The sequence below is a fragment of the Pectinophora gossypiella genome, chromosome 19 (assembly GCF_024362695.1).
Source record: "Pectinophora gossypiella chromosome 19, ilPecGoss1.1, whole genome shotgun sequence".
In the NCBI taxonomy this organism is placed as follows: Eukaryota; Metazoa; Arthropoda; class Insecta; order Lepidoptera; family Gelechiidae; genus Pectinophora; species Pectinophora gossypiella.
The window spans coordinates 8569770-8584909 of record NC_065422.1 but is presented as its reverse complement, the minus strand read 5'-3'; the positions used below and the strand labels follow the sequence as shown (position 1 = coordinate 8584909).

The 15140-nt window shown below is 36.2% G+C and overlaps 1 protein-coding gene across 1 annotated transcript; it reads right to left on the bottom strand.

The window, feature by feature from the left end:
- Positions 1–265: 265 nt before the first annotated feature.
- On the bottom strand, positions 266–11994 carry LOC126375714 (fibroin light chain-like). Its single transcript, XM_050022811.1, has 7 exons — positions 11921–11994; positions 8703–8791; positions 6988–7183; positions 6136–6249; positions 3329–3426; positions 1977–2121; positions 266–813 (listed from the first exon to the last, which is right to left on the bottom strand). Exons 1-7 carry the CDS (start codon positions 11963–11965, stop codon positions 739–741), a joined length of 762 nt encoding a protein of 253 aa, XP_049878768.1. The 5' UTR covers positions 11966–11994; the 3' UTR covers positions 266–738.
- Positions 11995–15140: the final 3146 nt, after the last annotated feature.

The following is a 15140-nucleotide window of genomic DNA, read 5'->3' as shown; positions in this document are numbered from 1 at the left end:
AGAAAAATCTGTCTTTTGGCTTTTCTATTAGTTGTAGATACTACCTATTTTAAACGCAACGGTCTAGTTCAGAACAATTACTGATTATATTTCAATAAACAGTTAGATCTTAGAGATTATGATCTCCTTGGATCTGTCAAAGTACAGAAGCTAGTGTTGTGACGTTCATTAGCACAGTGATGTATTCATTAGCACATTAGTCAGGATTTGGCAGATCGATTCTTTACTTATCTACTTAAAACATGGGAGAGTAAAAACAAAATAATTAAAATTGGGATACATCTTTATTGTAATAATAAAAATCATCGTGTGTCCGAAATAAAAATGCCAGGTCGATTTTGTTTTGTACATAAAAAACGTATATTTACATATCTTATTCTTCGTCTATTTTTCTTCAGTTCATTAGAACACAACTTACTACGTTACTTTCGTAACTTATTTTGTAACTTGCCTTCGTGGATGTATAATTATATACACGAATATATAAATTATAATATACCCTTTTACAGTTTGACCAAAAACAGTATAATTCGCCTCAATTGACAACACTGTCTTACATTGACCAATCAAGTTGAGTTAATATTCCTTCACTGACCAATCAGAATGGTTGGAAGAAATGTTGCCAGAGTTGGTAAACTTTTTCTTTTTTAGTCTTGCTTTCTGGGGTATTTAGCTGGTGAGAGTGACACGTGACTATATATATAATTAATACGATATATTGTGAGGGCTGGAGGAGGCTTAGGAGAGGAGTGCTTGCTTGGCGGCGGCGACGGCGGCGGCACCAACGTTGCCATTGGCAGCGGCTCTCAGGAACTGTGAATAAAAATGAAAAACATAGGTTATTCTAAGTCATTGACCTCGTTATAAACTTATAAAAACTTATTATGTATAGTATGTAAATTTTTTAAGTGCAGTGTTCACTAACAGTTAGCTCGACCATATATATGGCGATGCGGCTCACCACCTATCAAGCTAGTCTAACTGAATGTGAGGTGTGAGTACTTAGTTCATCTTACGATGGATGTACCTCTGAGTACCCCAACTAGAATAGTCTATTCGCTCGACGTAAAGGGAAAACGAAGCGACCGCATCTTTCACAAAGGCGACCGTAAAATGATTCTCCATCAATACCGGGAATCGCGAATAACGCCATAATTCTATTATGTATGTAGATAGAATCTCGTACACTGTTAAATGGGGCACTGGCGAGTGCTTTTTAACTGTATTAGGCGGTTATTAAATTTGCCAATGCATCCTACACAATGCGTCAAGGACACGGGTTTGGAAATCGTGTACAATACCAATAATTGGTGGGCGTAACCATGGTAACCGCGATCGAGCGCGTCTAATCGCTTCGATATTCCCGATCTAAATGCGCGCGAACCCGTGACCTTTATACATCGGGCTGCAACTGCAACAGGGTGACCACAATAACCGCTTTAGAGTTACAGCCATCCATATGAATTGCGGTCGAGAGTTTGTGTATATGCAGGGTGTTAGTGACATCGTAACGAGAACTTTGAGGGGTGATTCAGATTATGATTCTGAGTTGATATCAAGTTGGAATTTCCGTCGCAAAAGTATGGAACTGAAAATAATATAAAAAAACACATACATTTTCATAAACTTTCCGACAGGAAATTCCACTTGACTCAGACACTATCAACTAAGAATCATGGTCTGAATCATCCTCCTCAGTATTCGTTACGGTGTCACTAACACCCATACCTACTTGTATAGCTACATGTATGTGCTTGTACGGGGTGTAAGTGACATCGTAAGGACTACAGAGAGGTGCATTATTACGGAGTTAATAATATCAAGTGGAAATTTCCATCGCAAAAGTACCTGTATAATTGAAAATAATTAAAGAAAAAACATGAATTTTGCGACGGAATATTAACTCATTCAGTTTTTACATCTTCCTCAGTATCCGTTACGATGTCACCTAACATCCTGTATGTGTGTGTACTTACGGCGAGGACTGGTCCCAGGGCGCGTTGGACAGCAGTCACTACTGGAGGCAGGGCGGCGGCGGTGGCGGCGGCTCCAACGTTGTTACTACGAACGTTCAGCGCTTGGTACAGGCGCTTAGCTGTGCAGTACTCCTCGTTCACCAGGCTGAAAGGCATACGATATCGTTAGCTACTTCGAAGAGACCTTAAAGGGAGTTTTTACACATCTTAAGGAAAAATTAAAAGTTTTGATTACATTACAGGACCCGCGATATAGTCAGTACAATGACGTTATCTGGGGGGTTAAAATGGCCACATCGAAGCAATTCATCTAAGAAAGCAATATTCCTTTTTGACATTTGTTTGCATTGCGCACTTACTTTTATATGCGCAAATGTCAAATTGCAATATTGCTTTCTTAGATGAATTGCTTCGATGTGGCCATTTTAACCCCCCAGTTATTATGTTACAGCAGGCCTAGTAGAGCAATTTTTCCTTTTGCCCATTTGAGGGACAGGCTAAGATCGTAAGACCATGCTGCCTACGTAGCCATAGAGCAACACGGACCTCCGGGCGCGAGTAGATGTCTTTTTTTTTTTTTGACGTGACTTATTGTAGATTTGCCGCAGATGTCATTAACTACTTGGCCGGACAAATGGGGAGCGCTGAAGGCTCTCACCCGGTACAACGTTTAAGACAACAGGCCTGAGGGTGCCCAGTTGGGCGCGAACCTCGGCTCAGGGCGTCGTCTGAGAGGAAAAATATTTGAAAGAATTAATCGACCCTAGTGGGTCGATAGCGATAAGCGCTGAATGAGGGAAATCGTCGACCACGCCGGCGGGGTCGGTATCGGGGTCCTGAAGTGTTTGGTGTCGCGAGCTGATTGGCTGCCTCTATGGCTAGAGTAATCGGGTCGTCGGGATCGTATATTACGTCCTTCGGACGCCGATACTTTTCAGTACCGTCCCTAAGCGGGATGTATTCGGAAGCCGCAACAACCAGGGGATTTGGGTGGTGCGGAGCAGAATCGAAAAAACGTTTGGAAGCTAATTTGAGCCATTGGGCAATGGTTGGCAAACGAGTAGATGTCAAAGCGTACTAATATATACGGGTATCGTATACACTTTGATACCATGTCACATTAACTTTTTTGACCAATGAAACAAAGTCTTATTTAATGTCAAATATGATAGTGCGACATGGTTTTAAAGTGGGTACATGATATTTCTCATGACTGTACGTACTTATTATTTTCGATCCCGTTAAAAAATTGTGGTTACAAAAGCGATAAGCGCTGCATGAGGGAAATCGTCGACCACGCCGGCGGGGTTGGTATTGGGGAAAGTGTTATACTGACGTAATAAATTACTTACCCAATGGTGTATGGGTTAGCTCTGTTGAGGATGGCGTCCCAAGCGGCTTCGAATTGGTATGATCTGCCGCCTCCGGCGCAGTTTCCGCGTTGACCAACCTAACGGGACGGAATTTGAATAACTAAATTACGACAGTGACAAATAATAATCATCAAACTTTCATTCTATACAAGAAGACCTTAATACTGAGCCGCCAAAGGCCCCTGATCCGCTATTATTATACTCGTACAAAATTTTCCTGTACCCAAAAGTTGTCTGGAAGAAATTGCTGCATGAGCAATAAGGCCGCCTGTTGTGCTTTTCTGTATAATGTTGTTCTTATTTTGTGTCCATTGTGCTCAATAAAGCATTTTATCTATCTATCTTAATAATATTTCCTTCTTAAATGTTTCTAGTTACATCCTTTATCATTGGGTAGTTTCCTTGGTCAAAGATAAATTATGAAATTCTGATTACTAAATAAAGACACATCTAATAAAGGTGACAAAAAAGTTTTCTTTTTTTTCTATTTACTTAACTTATTTAAGAATTTTAATAAAGAGAAATAATAAGTCCGAAATTTTATTACGTTTTTCTATGACGTCACAGGTTGGTTTTTATACAAATTCCATAGTAATTTCGTGTTGTGAGGTTTAGTAAAAAGTAACTGATTTGATTTGTTAGAGGCTAGCCTATTGCTCTGTTTTTGTATGCGGTAAAGAGTACTATCCCGCTATAGCATATACTCAAAGGAAGAGATAGCTACTTAGCAATAAGGCCGGCTATTTCTATTTTTTGTTTGTTTTATAAGTATTGTTGTATTGCCTGTATGTGCAACAATGTATTTGTTACGCTATGTTTTGTATATAAGTATATAGTATACATAGTAGTTTTGTAGACATAGTACATAACATACCTACATATACTATATATACAAAACGATGCTTTCTATATAATAAGCATCATTTTGTAGACATAGTAAATAATTGTAATTATCCTTTTCACAAAGAAAAAAGTAACAATCAAGGGAAATTTTTGGAACTCAATTAAAAACTTTTCAACTTGGAGAGTGGGGGTGAAATAGAAGTTTCTTCAAACACAATTAATCTTCAGAAGAGCGATAGACACGGAAAAATCATCAATAACAATAACAGAAACAATAGCACAGGACGGGAAGTATTCGTACACACGACAACGACACGATTTGTTGGCAAATTATCTTACCTACTAATATTATAAATGTGAAAGTTTGCGCGTATGGATGTTTGGATGTTTGTTACTCTTTCACTACTGAATGGATTTTAATGAAACTTTACAGTAATGTAGCTTATACATCAGCATAACACACAGGCTTTAACAATTTAAAAAAAATAGGAAATTCTTATCGCGGAAACTGAATACCACGCGGACGCTGTCAGTAATATTATTTGTATAAATAATTACTGTCGGTAGCTAAATTAAGATATAAACATATGAGCGCCATCAAATTTCATAAGTTTGGCGGGGATGATTTGTAAATCTACCGTTTAAATTTTTCATTTCAATAAATTAAAAAAAAACGAAGTCGCAGGCGGCCACTAGTTATTCATATAGGTAAAATAATACCTTATTTAGCCTATTCGATCCCACTGCTGGGCGAAGGCTTCCACTTGATTTTTCCTGTCCTTTCGCCTTAGCGCGATCTCCGGCCAATCCCTCTGATAAGCATTGAGGTCCACATACCATATTTAACGTGGTCTGCCTCGACTTCTATTTCATAAAATGCTCCATAACATAAGGGGAGGTTTGTGTTCAGGAGTGGGCCGTATAACCATACGATATTTGAGTAAATGCTCATACTTCAACTTTGCACTCGCACGTTTCTAGTTACATCCTTTGTAATTGGGTAGTTTCATAGGTCAAAGATAAATTATGAATTTCTGATTACTAAATAAAGACAGATCTAAAGGTGCCAAAAACGATTTCTTTTTCTATTTAAGAAAGTAACTTTTTTAGGAATTTGAATAAAGAAAATAATAATAATAAGTGCGACTTTTGGTCACGTTTTCTATGATGTTACAGGTTGGTTTTTCATACAAATTCCATAGTAATTTCGTGTTTTGACGTTTAGTCAAAACGTAACTGATTTGACTAGTTGGCAACTACCCTCTTAAAAGTTCCGACGTTGTAAAGGCCCTTACTAGTGTCCACGTAGAGACAATACAGTGACAGGATAGACCAATGATTTATCACCTCTCCCGAATGTGATTAATGGTCCGTGCGTTTATTACGAATGCATTAGTGCATGTGCAAGGAAATTAATAGGTTTAAGGTCTTATAGCAGCTGGATGGCAACCGTTCTTTGTAAGATATAAGCTATAGTTACAAATTTGGCAATAAATAGTACGGTACCTACTTAATTTTTGTATTCAGTAAATTAATAATTTATTTCGTAAACAATAATTTGTCTTCATAAAACATAACATACGTCCCACTACTGGGAACAAGCCTACCCTCAATCAGCCGGAGTCACTACGGGTCGTAGGAGGTGTGTCAAGCTTGCAATATCCTTACTAAACAAAGGACTCTCACAAAGTGATTTCGGCAATGTCCCCATTGGGAATCGAACCCGGACCTCCAGATCGTGAGCCCAACGCTCTTACCACTAGACCACGGAGTAGAATTTCAAATAACGTTATTTTTACAAGTGTGACCGGCCTTATGAAATTATGTAATGAAATTAGTAATATCTAAGATTATGGTGACTTTATTCTGGCAGAATGAAACGACTGAGCCATAATGCCATATGACTAAATTATGATGATGATGATAAAATAGTCAATACTCACAGCGTAACGCAGTTTCTCTGGGTTGTTGGCGAGTTGAGCGATGAGGTCAATATTGGCAGCCAGTTGGCCGAGGTAGCTGTTGCCGCCACGTCCGCTGGCGTAAGCGTTGATAGCCTGGCCAACAAAACATCATGATGGAAAAAAAAACTCTTTTCAGACTAGAAATATTTAGTATATAAGTACATACATGCATATATAAACTCTTATTTCCAACCGGGGTAAGTAGAGACTATGGAATTCCATTTGCTTCGATCCTGGCACAGTTCTCTTGCTTCCTCCACATTCATCAATCGTTTCATACACGCACACCGGTTCAGAGTAGATCTTACTGAACCTTTTCTAATAAGGACATCTCCAATTTGGCATATGTACGTCCTTCTAAGTCTTTCTCTGCTAGCCCTACCACCAGCCTTCGCTTATTATGCTGCTTTCGTAAAATACTTAGTATTAAAAAAAATAAGTTTCGAAAGCGTGTTCTAGAGTTTCCTGGAGTGATCCTATATATAATTATGCCGTTTTGTCGATTGGTGCTAATATGTGAACCCAAATAAGTCATGTCGTTCTGTCGATATCGGTACTTTTGGACAATCTCAAATTATTGATAGGTAGTCCAAAACAATCGATAGTAGAGATAGTATTATGGCGCTCCGTCAATACTATAGTCACGTTTGGAGTTATCGATACAATGCTCTTTTTTATCTAAAAACTATCGATTGTAAAACTATCGGAAACACTAGTTTGGGGATATGTTAGTTTGTGGGCTCAGTTTTTCAAATTTAGACCCTAAGATGGTTCATTATGCGTGAGAAGCGGGGGAAAAACTAGTCTTAAATAAATGCTGTATATCCTTACGTTGGCAGCATTGCAAGCGTCTCCGGGAACACCAGTGGCTAGCTCTCCTAGGACGGCAAGGATGGTGGCGACGGCTTGCGCCTGCGCATAGCTGTTTGGTAGTCTGGAGTAGTCATTGACCACTTGTTCCAGGGTCAGGATGTGGACATTTGTGTCTCCGCCATCGCACAGGTCCCATAGGTTCAACAACAAACCGCTAAAATACAAAAAAAGTAAAAAGTATTATTAAAAAAAAAAGAAAAGTATTATTATAAAATATTATTGATTGAAATACAAAATAGAAATCTATCTTCACGCTCATGTTATGGTAGCAAAACGGCCAAGCCACATATTTAGGTACACACCTATAGTCAAGCCTAAGGTGTAGAGTTTGTGAACTTAGTGTTTGTATAGTTAGGGCGTGTAGAGTTACAAGTTTGGCTCTAAATGAGACCTACGCGTTAAAAATGACCACATAGAAGCAATTCATCTAAGAAAGCAATATTGCTATTTGACATTTGCTTGCATTGCGCACTTATTTTTACATGCGTAAATGTCAAATAGACAGTAGTCTTTTTTCTGGTTAAGTACTTGAGTTATTGTTGAGGTTTATTTTTGTCAAATTGCAATATTGCTTTCTTAGATGAATTGCTTCGATGTGGCCATTTTAACCCCCCTGATAAGTTTTTGACATTGAAATCGATATAATCGTCTTGGCATAATAGGCTAGTTTCCAACTAGTCAAATCAGTTACTTTTTACTAAACGTCAAAACACGCAATTACTATGGAATTTGTGTGAAAAAGCACACTGTGACGTCATAGAAAAACGTGATAAAATGACGGACTTATTATTATATTTTTCTTGATTAAAATTTAAAAATAAGTTAAATAGAAAAAAGATAATGTTTTTCCTTAGTTTTAGATCTGTCTTTATTTAATAATCCGAATTTCATAATTTATCTTGAACCTAGTACACGACCCAATTTTACATGAAAACGTTTTTGTTGGGATACAATATACATAACAATACAATAACATACTTAAGACTTGGCATCCCGTTAGATTTATCTTCTCTTTGGATACGAACTTGGCCTTCTTTTACATTTATGTTTTGGGTGAGATTTCTCTCCTTACATACACACACATACATACATCGTTGTATATAGTTATATCTTCACTGGCAAGAGATTTAGTCAATACATAAGAGAAGGTGTAGGCCAAAACCAATGGTTCTCGAATTCGTGTTTAGATGATAAATGATTATCACACGCACATCTAGTTCTTTAAGGTCATAAATGTAATTTTTAAATATTACAGTAGAGCGCTTTAACGATTTTTGTTTTGCCATATCTACGTTAATTACTAAGTTAAATCAATTTCAGATTTATTGTCATTTATGACTTTTAAGAACTAGATGTGCGACATGCTCAGCGGTGAAGGAAAACATCGTGAGGAAACCCACATTCCCGAGAAACGCATTTTCGGAGGTATGTGACCTAACCTGTATTGGTCTGGTTTTCCCTTCGGGTTGGAAGGTCAGACAGGCAGTCGCTTCCATAATAAACAGGACCTGGCAAATATTCAGGTTAGCTAAGCGGACCCTGTGAAAACCGTGACAATGCGAAAATTTTGAAAATTTAAAAAAGAAATATTTAAAAGTCGAACATACAACATTTTTAAGTCCTCCGCCACTCTAGAAGTCGATTAAAAATAAAAGGTATTTTTCGTATCTTACGGAGTGACTCCTCTTCCACTGTCGTAGGCGGGTGCAATCTCATTGATGGGGACTTGACTCACGGAGACGGATGGAGCGGCGAAAGCGCCCTGTCAACACAAACAAACGAATATCAATAAAATGTACTTAAAGTAGAACAATGAAATTGTCAACGCATATAGAACACAGGTACCTACTTATATTTCAATTAACGTAAGGTGTTCCATGTCTGCTCAGGATGAAGTATACTTTTTAATTTTATGATTAACAATCAACATTGTTACTTCGTTTGTGTGGGATTTGCTTAAACAAATTAAGTTTAAAGCTTCGGCTAAGGCGTGCGCAATAAAACTTTACCATTTGAGGCGGATACAAAAATTGCGAAGCATATGCCCCGCACGCCATACGCCGCATGGCCATGATATGAGAAATACGTGCGTAGCACATGGCTCGCCACAAATGTGAAGGGATGTAGGGTACTCATTGGCGGTACACATACGTATATAAACTCACGCCTATTTTCCACCAGGTTAAGCAGAGACTATGAAATTCGATTTCCTTCGATCCTGATACACTTGCTTCCTCCAGAATCATCAATCGTTTTATTTACGCCGGTTGAGAGTAGATCGTACTAAACCTATTTGTATTGTTGGATCCGGCTTAAATCTTAAACGGATGAAAGAAGCATTCATAATTGAGTTAAAATAAAATTCTTAACTAACTAAACAGAGGTTTACCATTCAAATAAGTTAGTTTTGACCCTCAAAAGTCATATTTTAAAAGAAGTTGTTTCAGAAGAGTATCTATTGTAAAGTTTTTCGTACTCGTAAAACATCTAACATACATCCAAAATCCATATCCATAGTATGCTTGTTACCACTTGTACAGAGTAACAAGCAAAGCAAGCATTCTCCTTTGTATTTCTCTGCATTTTCTCTGTTTTAAAACCTGTCTATACGTCGGATTACCTTGTGACATTACAAACTATATTGCATCTGCGGGATTGCCCTGTCACGGGCGTAACTGTTTTCATAACTCATAGCGGGTTTCAGCATCAATAGTGGGCAATTTATCCCACTGTCGGGCGTTCGATAGGTATATTAAATGTCACTCAATACTGACGCGTGTTAATTGTTTCGTCATTGGTCTGTTCATTGGAGTTTATATATTTATTGGATTGGTTTGGCTTAGCGTGGCTTTTTGACGTGTGTAATTGTTTTGTTGAATGTTTAATATTTTAATATCGAATACTGCATACGATAGTGCGATGAGTTGTAATTTAATTTGTTTATTTGCATTCAAATGAACAAATGAACCTGTCAATTTTTATTGTGTGGGTGCACCTGAAGCTATCTTCATATTAAACGTAAGTATATTTATAAAATGTAAAAAAATATGTATGTACTTAAGCATACAAATGCGTATAAACATATTTTTGTGTATATACATTTTACATACTTCCATAATCCATGTTAGGGTAAATCAGAACTTGGCTCTTTCATAATAAAATACCACAAAATGATATGCAAATAAAATTCGTCAGTACACTATAGTGATGTTGAGTATGGTTTGACGAAAACTTGGACATTTTCTTGAGGTAGTCCCATAATAAAAGCCCTGTTGTGCGACTTTTTAAAAGTTCATGCGAATTTTGAAAAAGGAACACTTTTGATATATTTACTACTACAGTCAGTTGCCGTATGCCAACGACCTCCATAATAGCTATACATAGCGTCGTATAAGTTACATTCAATCCGCGTCTTGCAATAAAACATTTTTATTCCGTTCTAGACTCTAGCGAATATTCATTTTTATATACAGATAAAAGAAAGTTCTCATTATAAAAATCGAAAGCTCCCACGTTTCTGTTTCGTAAGGATTGTCATAAAAATGTTGCATAGGAGTAAGGAGTAAGTTACGTGTCTTTTACAGTGTAATTGATGAAGGAAATACGACTTACGTAATAGCAGAAGCTTGGCAATGTTCGTGGTTTTTAACAAAGCTGGGTATCCCGCGAGGAAATATTTTTGCACACAGTCTTATTTAAATAGTTTTTTACACAACACAAAGATAGTTTTTTAGTTAAACTCACAGTCACTGTTTATAGCACTAAATTAACACTGAATAATTATTTTAATGGGAAAACAAAAAATATTAATTTGGTTTTGTTTGACACTGAAAAAAATCTTTTTTTTATATTTGCCCATTCGGGCAGGCAAAGGGAACTTAGCCCATATGAACAAACAAAACTGTCAGTCACTTATTGAAAAAAAAAAAAAGAAACTACCGAAAAATGTGTGTGATGAGGAAATGGCCATTGACAAAAAAGGTTTTTTTTACCTTTTCTCAATAAACCAACTTCAATAGTAATTATAAGGTAATTCATTTTATAATGAATTGTTCCAAAATCAAATGATTAAATTCTTACTGAAGTGTTTCGATTTTTTGGTGAGAAATATATTTTTAAGTACTTAGGAAAATATTGCCACGTTACAACTTGCCGTATGGTCACCCTACTCTCAACCCGTCATATGCAGAACGCGATTTCAATAACGTGCTGCGAGTGCCGTCGACGACGTGTTGTATTTACGTGCAAATCTCGACCGATGTACTAACAGGTAACGTTATATACTGCTAATAACTTGCGGAACCCAAGCTGCTACTTACTTGCTATAAATTTTAGTCACTTAAGTCATAGTAAACAGAGAACAGTAGTAAAATGTGTGGATAACATAACTGTGTGCCAGCATTTAGTGTTCTCCAAATAACTTTTAGGATCAGAGACCCCCAAAGCTTTTTGAAATGGTTGAACATGGAATATAATTATGTATGGTGGCCTCTAAGCTTTAAGACTTGCGTGGGTCATCTTAATACACTGTTTTCCTACCATAAGTTAAAAGTTTTTGTTTATTTCAGTCTATTACAACATGTATGATGTACCCGCACTTAAGTCGATATTTTTATTTTTTGACCTCACTTATTGTAGATTTGCCGCAATTGGCATTAAATACTAGGTCGGATAATTCTTTACGAAAATATAAGCTGAAAGCAGATAAAAAATTGTTTCACATCATGCGCGCCGTTAGAATTTTAAGTTTTATATGGAAAGTACAATGCTACCACATTGTCTGATATGTTCAACCCAGAGTGGACTCGTGGCCAAACTTGGCCAATTAAGACTTAATTAAATCAATCATACCAAATGTGAAAAAAGCAAGTGTAATAAAAAAAAAACTCACCGTAGCGACGAATAATACCAGCACGATAGGCAGCATCTTGGTCATTCGGTATAATTATACACATACTGTAGAATATACAACTAGTATTTATACATCTACATAACAATAGTCTAAATCTCGTGCAGTTGTCCAAATATAACTTTACTGAAAAACAAAAATTACAAATATACATTTTCAGTGAGAGAAAAGTTAATACGACTTTATTGTAAGGTCTTAAAGAGTATTTTTGAATTGTACTATATTGATGAAACAGAAATAAGGTTTGGCTTTTCAGTAATTCTGGATAAAGATGTATTAATTGATTCGTTTGTTCGTATGTTTGCCGTTGCGCATGTTATACATACAAGCATTATTCATGTTCATACAATAACAAATTAAGACTTTTTTTAGTTTAACGTCATTTGTTAAGCAAATTTATTGAAGGTGAACTTAGGGTGACCATGCGATCAAAGATTTATGAAAATTTATATTGACAAATCTATTGTCGTGAGGTTTGAACAAATCAAAACCGTATTGTTTCATTATTGTGTTTGAAAAAATACTGGCCTTACGAGGTTAATTGGATTGGAAAAATGGTTAGGTCAAGTGTACCTAATACCTACTCTAAACTGGCGAGTAAGTTTGAAATAAGAATATGTATGTTGGATGCGGGCAGCGCAGGACCGATCGTCGTGGAGATCCTTGGGGGAGGCCTATGCCCAGCAGTGGGCGTCGTACGGCTGATGATGATGATGATGTATGTATGTTTGCATATGTATGATGTCTTTGTCTTTTATGTATTTGTCCCGTTTGTTTTTTTTTGAAGGTTTTGATGACAAAGAAACACGTAAAAGCATGGTCTATAAGGAATGTTCTAAGTAGAATTCCATAGTGTCTACAGCTATACTGTCTACCTACCCCAGTGGGAAATAGGCGAGATTTAAGCATGAGATAGAAGCGACGCGCGGCTATGTATATATATAGTCTATAATGAACAATACCTAATGTTATTTGCAAGAGACGTCCTAGTAAGCTACGTGAACTACGTAAACTACGTGAGGTAACTCACGTTGTAATCAGGACCGTAAACGTACGTCTACGTCTACGTTTACGGTTATGAAGGATGAAGGAGCAAGTTCTAGACTTGAGGTTAAGTTTGTGTAGTGTAACCATAATTCTATGTATAGTTTGGAAATATCCAGAGGTATGCAAAATGTTGTAGTTTTTGGACAAGGCTCTACCTTTTTTGTTTCAGTTAAAAACTATTTTATTACAATTGTTCTTTTGGAAAAAAAGCACTGCATCTTAATATGACCATTTCTAATGTGAATTACATACAGCAAATAACTACATGGAGTGTGATAAAACACTCAAATCATAAATACTACTTAACTTACGTTACACTTAGGAGTTATGACGTTATGAAAGTAATGTGTTTTTTATATACTTAACTATAAATTCACGTCATCTGAGGTTAAAAAGGCCGCATTGAAGCAATAAAAGTATTTGACATTTGTTGAATTCTGCGCTTACTTTTATATACAAATGTCAAATTGAAATATTCCTTTTTAGATGAATTTCTTCCATGTTGCATTTTTAGACCCTCAGATGGTAAGTGAAGATTTGACTTAAGTTGGGACATGTTTACCTTATTCTGTTGCGTTGGGAAATGGGTGTCGCCACCCGGTATACCCACTAAAACCCAACGGTGTTCCGTCTTGTCCACTGTGTTGCCAGGACCCGGGAATCGCCGAAGCATACTTCCGCGGCCCAGCAGTGGATTGGGACATGTTTACCTAGCAAATGCCTATGCACTCTATCCTTGAAAACTACGAGATTATATTGTTTTGGAAACACAGACTGCTGCAAGCAGAATTGGTTAGTCAAAGCAAGTTTAATACTTAAACTTGTTGTTATTATGGTTGAACTGGTTAAGCTGTTTTCTGACAAATGAGTGATTCAGTTACCCCCATTTGTCCGGTCAAGTAGTAAATGCCATATGCGGCAAATCTACAATAAGTAAAAAAATGAAACCTCGCAAGAGCCTTTTTGAAAAATCATATTGAGATGTTACTTTTTTTACTAAAACTTCGCAATAATCACGCTACTTTTAATCCAGGTAAAAAAATGTAGTTGCTATTTTTACCCGAAATGAAATAAATTGAAGGAAATCGACGTTTTGTTTAAGAAAATTACATGAGAATGTGATTTATCAAAAGGGCGCTTACGGACCATATAGGATTTTCATTTTATGACGACGGTATGTAGGTATAATTTATGTACCTACTTAGATACTGATTTTTGTGCCAAACAACATTTACAAATGCGTATCCCCGTGTCAAATAAGATTTTATTAAAAAGCGGAGTTAAAATTATTTCCGTAAAGTACTTAATTAATTTTTATTGGTAAAATTTTATGTTCGATTAGCATCCATATCGAAAGAATGTAATGGTTTTAATTTTTAAATACTTACGTCAGGTACCTAATAGTCATAGTGTGAGAGCGTCGCCATGTTGGCTGTAAAATGTGTTGCTTTGGTAAGATTGTGTTATATTAAATTATCAGCTCTCTGTAACACTACTTACTATAATATTAGCATATAAGTTGAATTGTAACTATTAATTTATAATAATGAAAAATAAACATTTAAACCATAAACAAAACAGTTACAATAAATAAAAATACTACTTATTTAACACTTCTAATAATTGGGTAGTTTCCTAGGTCAAAGATTAATTATTAAATTTAGATTACTTACTAAATAAATTCAAGCGACAAAAAACTTTTTTTTTCCTATTTAACTTATTTATGATAAATAAAGAAAAATTTAATAATAAGTGCGACATTTTGTCGCGTTTTTTTATAACGTCCCAGTTTGCTTTTTCACACAAATTCCATAGTAATTTCGTGTTTTGACGTTTAGTAAAAGTAACTGATTTGACTAGTTGGAAATGACCCTATTATCCTAACTCTCACTATAAAATATATAAAAAATAATAGACATATTGAGACATAGAGATGACTTTGATTAAGGTAGTTGGTGCAGTACTTTTTGTAATGGGTCCTTTTCTGGTTAAAAAATCTAATAATAATATGAATTTACGCCACTGATATTAAGTGTAAGTATTTCGATGGTAAGATAACGCCACACCTAAAAGCGCCGCATGTTTCGGTGTTAAATACGTGCTTTTTTTTGACGTGACTTATTGTAGATTAATTACACCAATCCGCACTGGGCCC

What these genes read in the sequence shown, in the direction of transcription:
- LOC126375714 (XM_050022811.1), bottom strand. Translation starts at nt 11,965, where the DNA reads ATGACCAAGATGCTGCCTATCGTGCTGGTATTATTCGTCGCTACG. An exon ending in TGGTATTATTCGTCGCTACG is followed by an intron (nt 8,792 to 11,920) that starts GTGAGTTTTTTT and finishes TTGTGTTGACAG; the next exon opens with GGCGCTTTCGCCGCTCCATC. An exon ending in ACGCTTGCAATGCTGCCAAC is followed by an intron (nt 6,250 to 6,987) that starts GTAAGGATATAC and finishes TTTGTTGGCCAG; the next exon opens with GCTATCAACGCTTACGCCAG.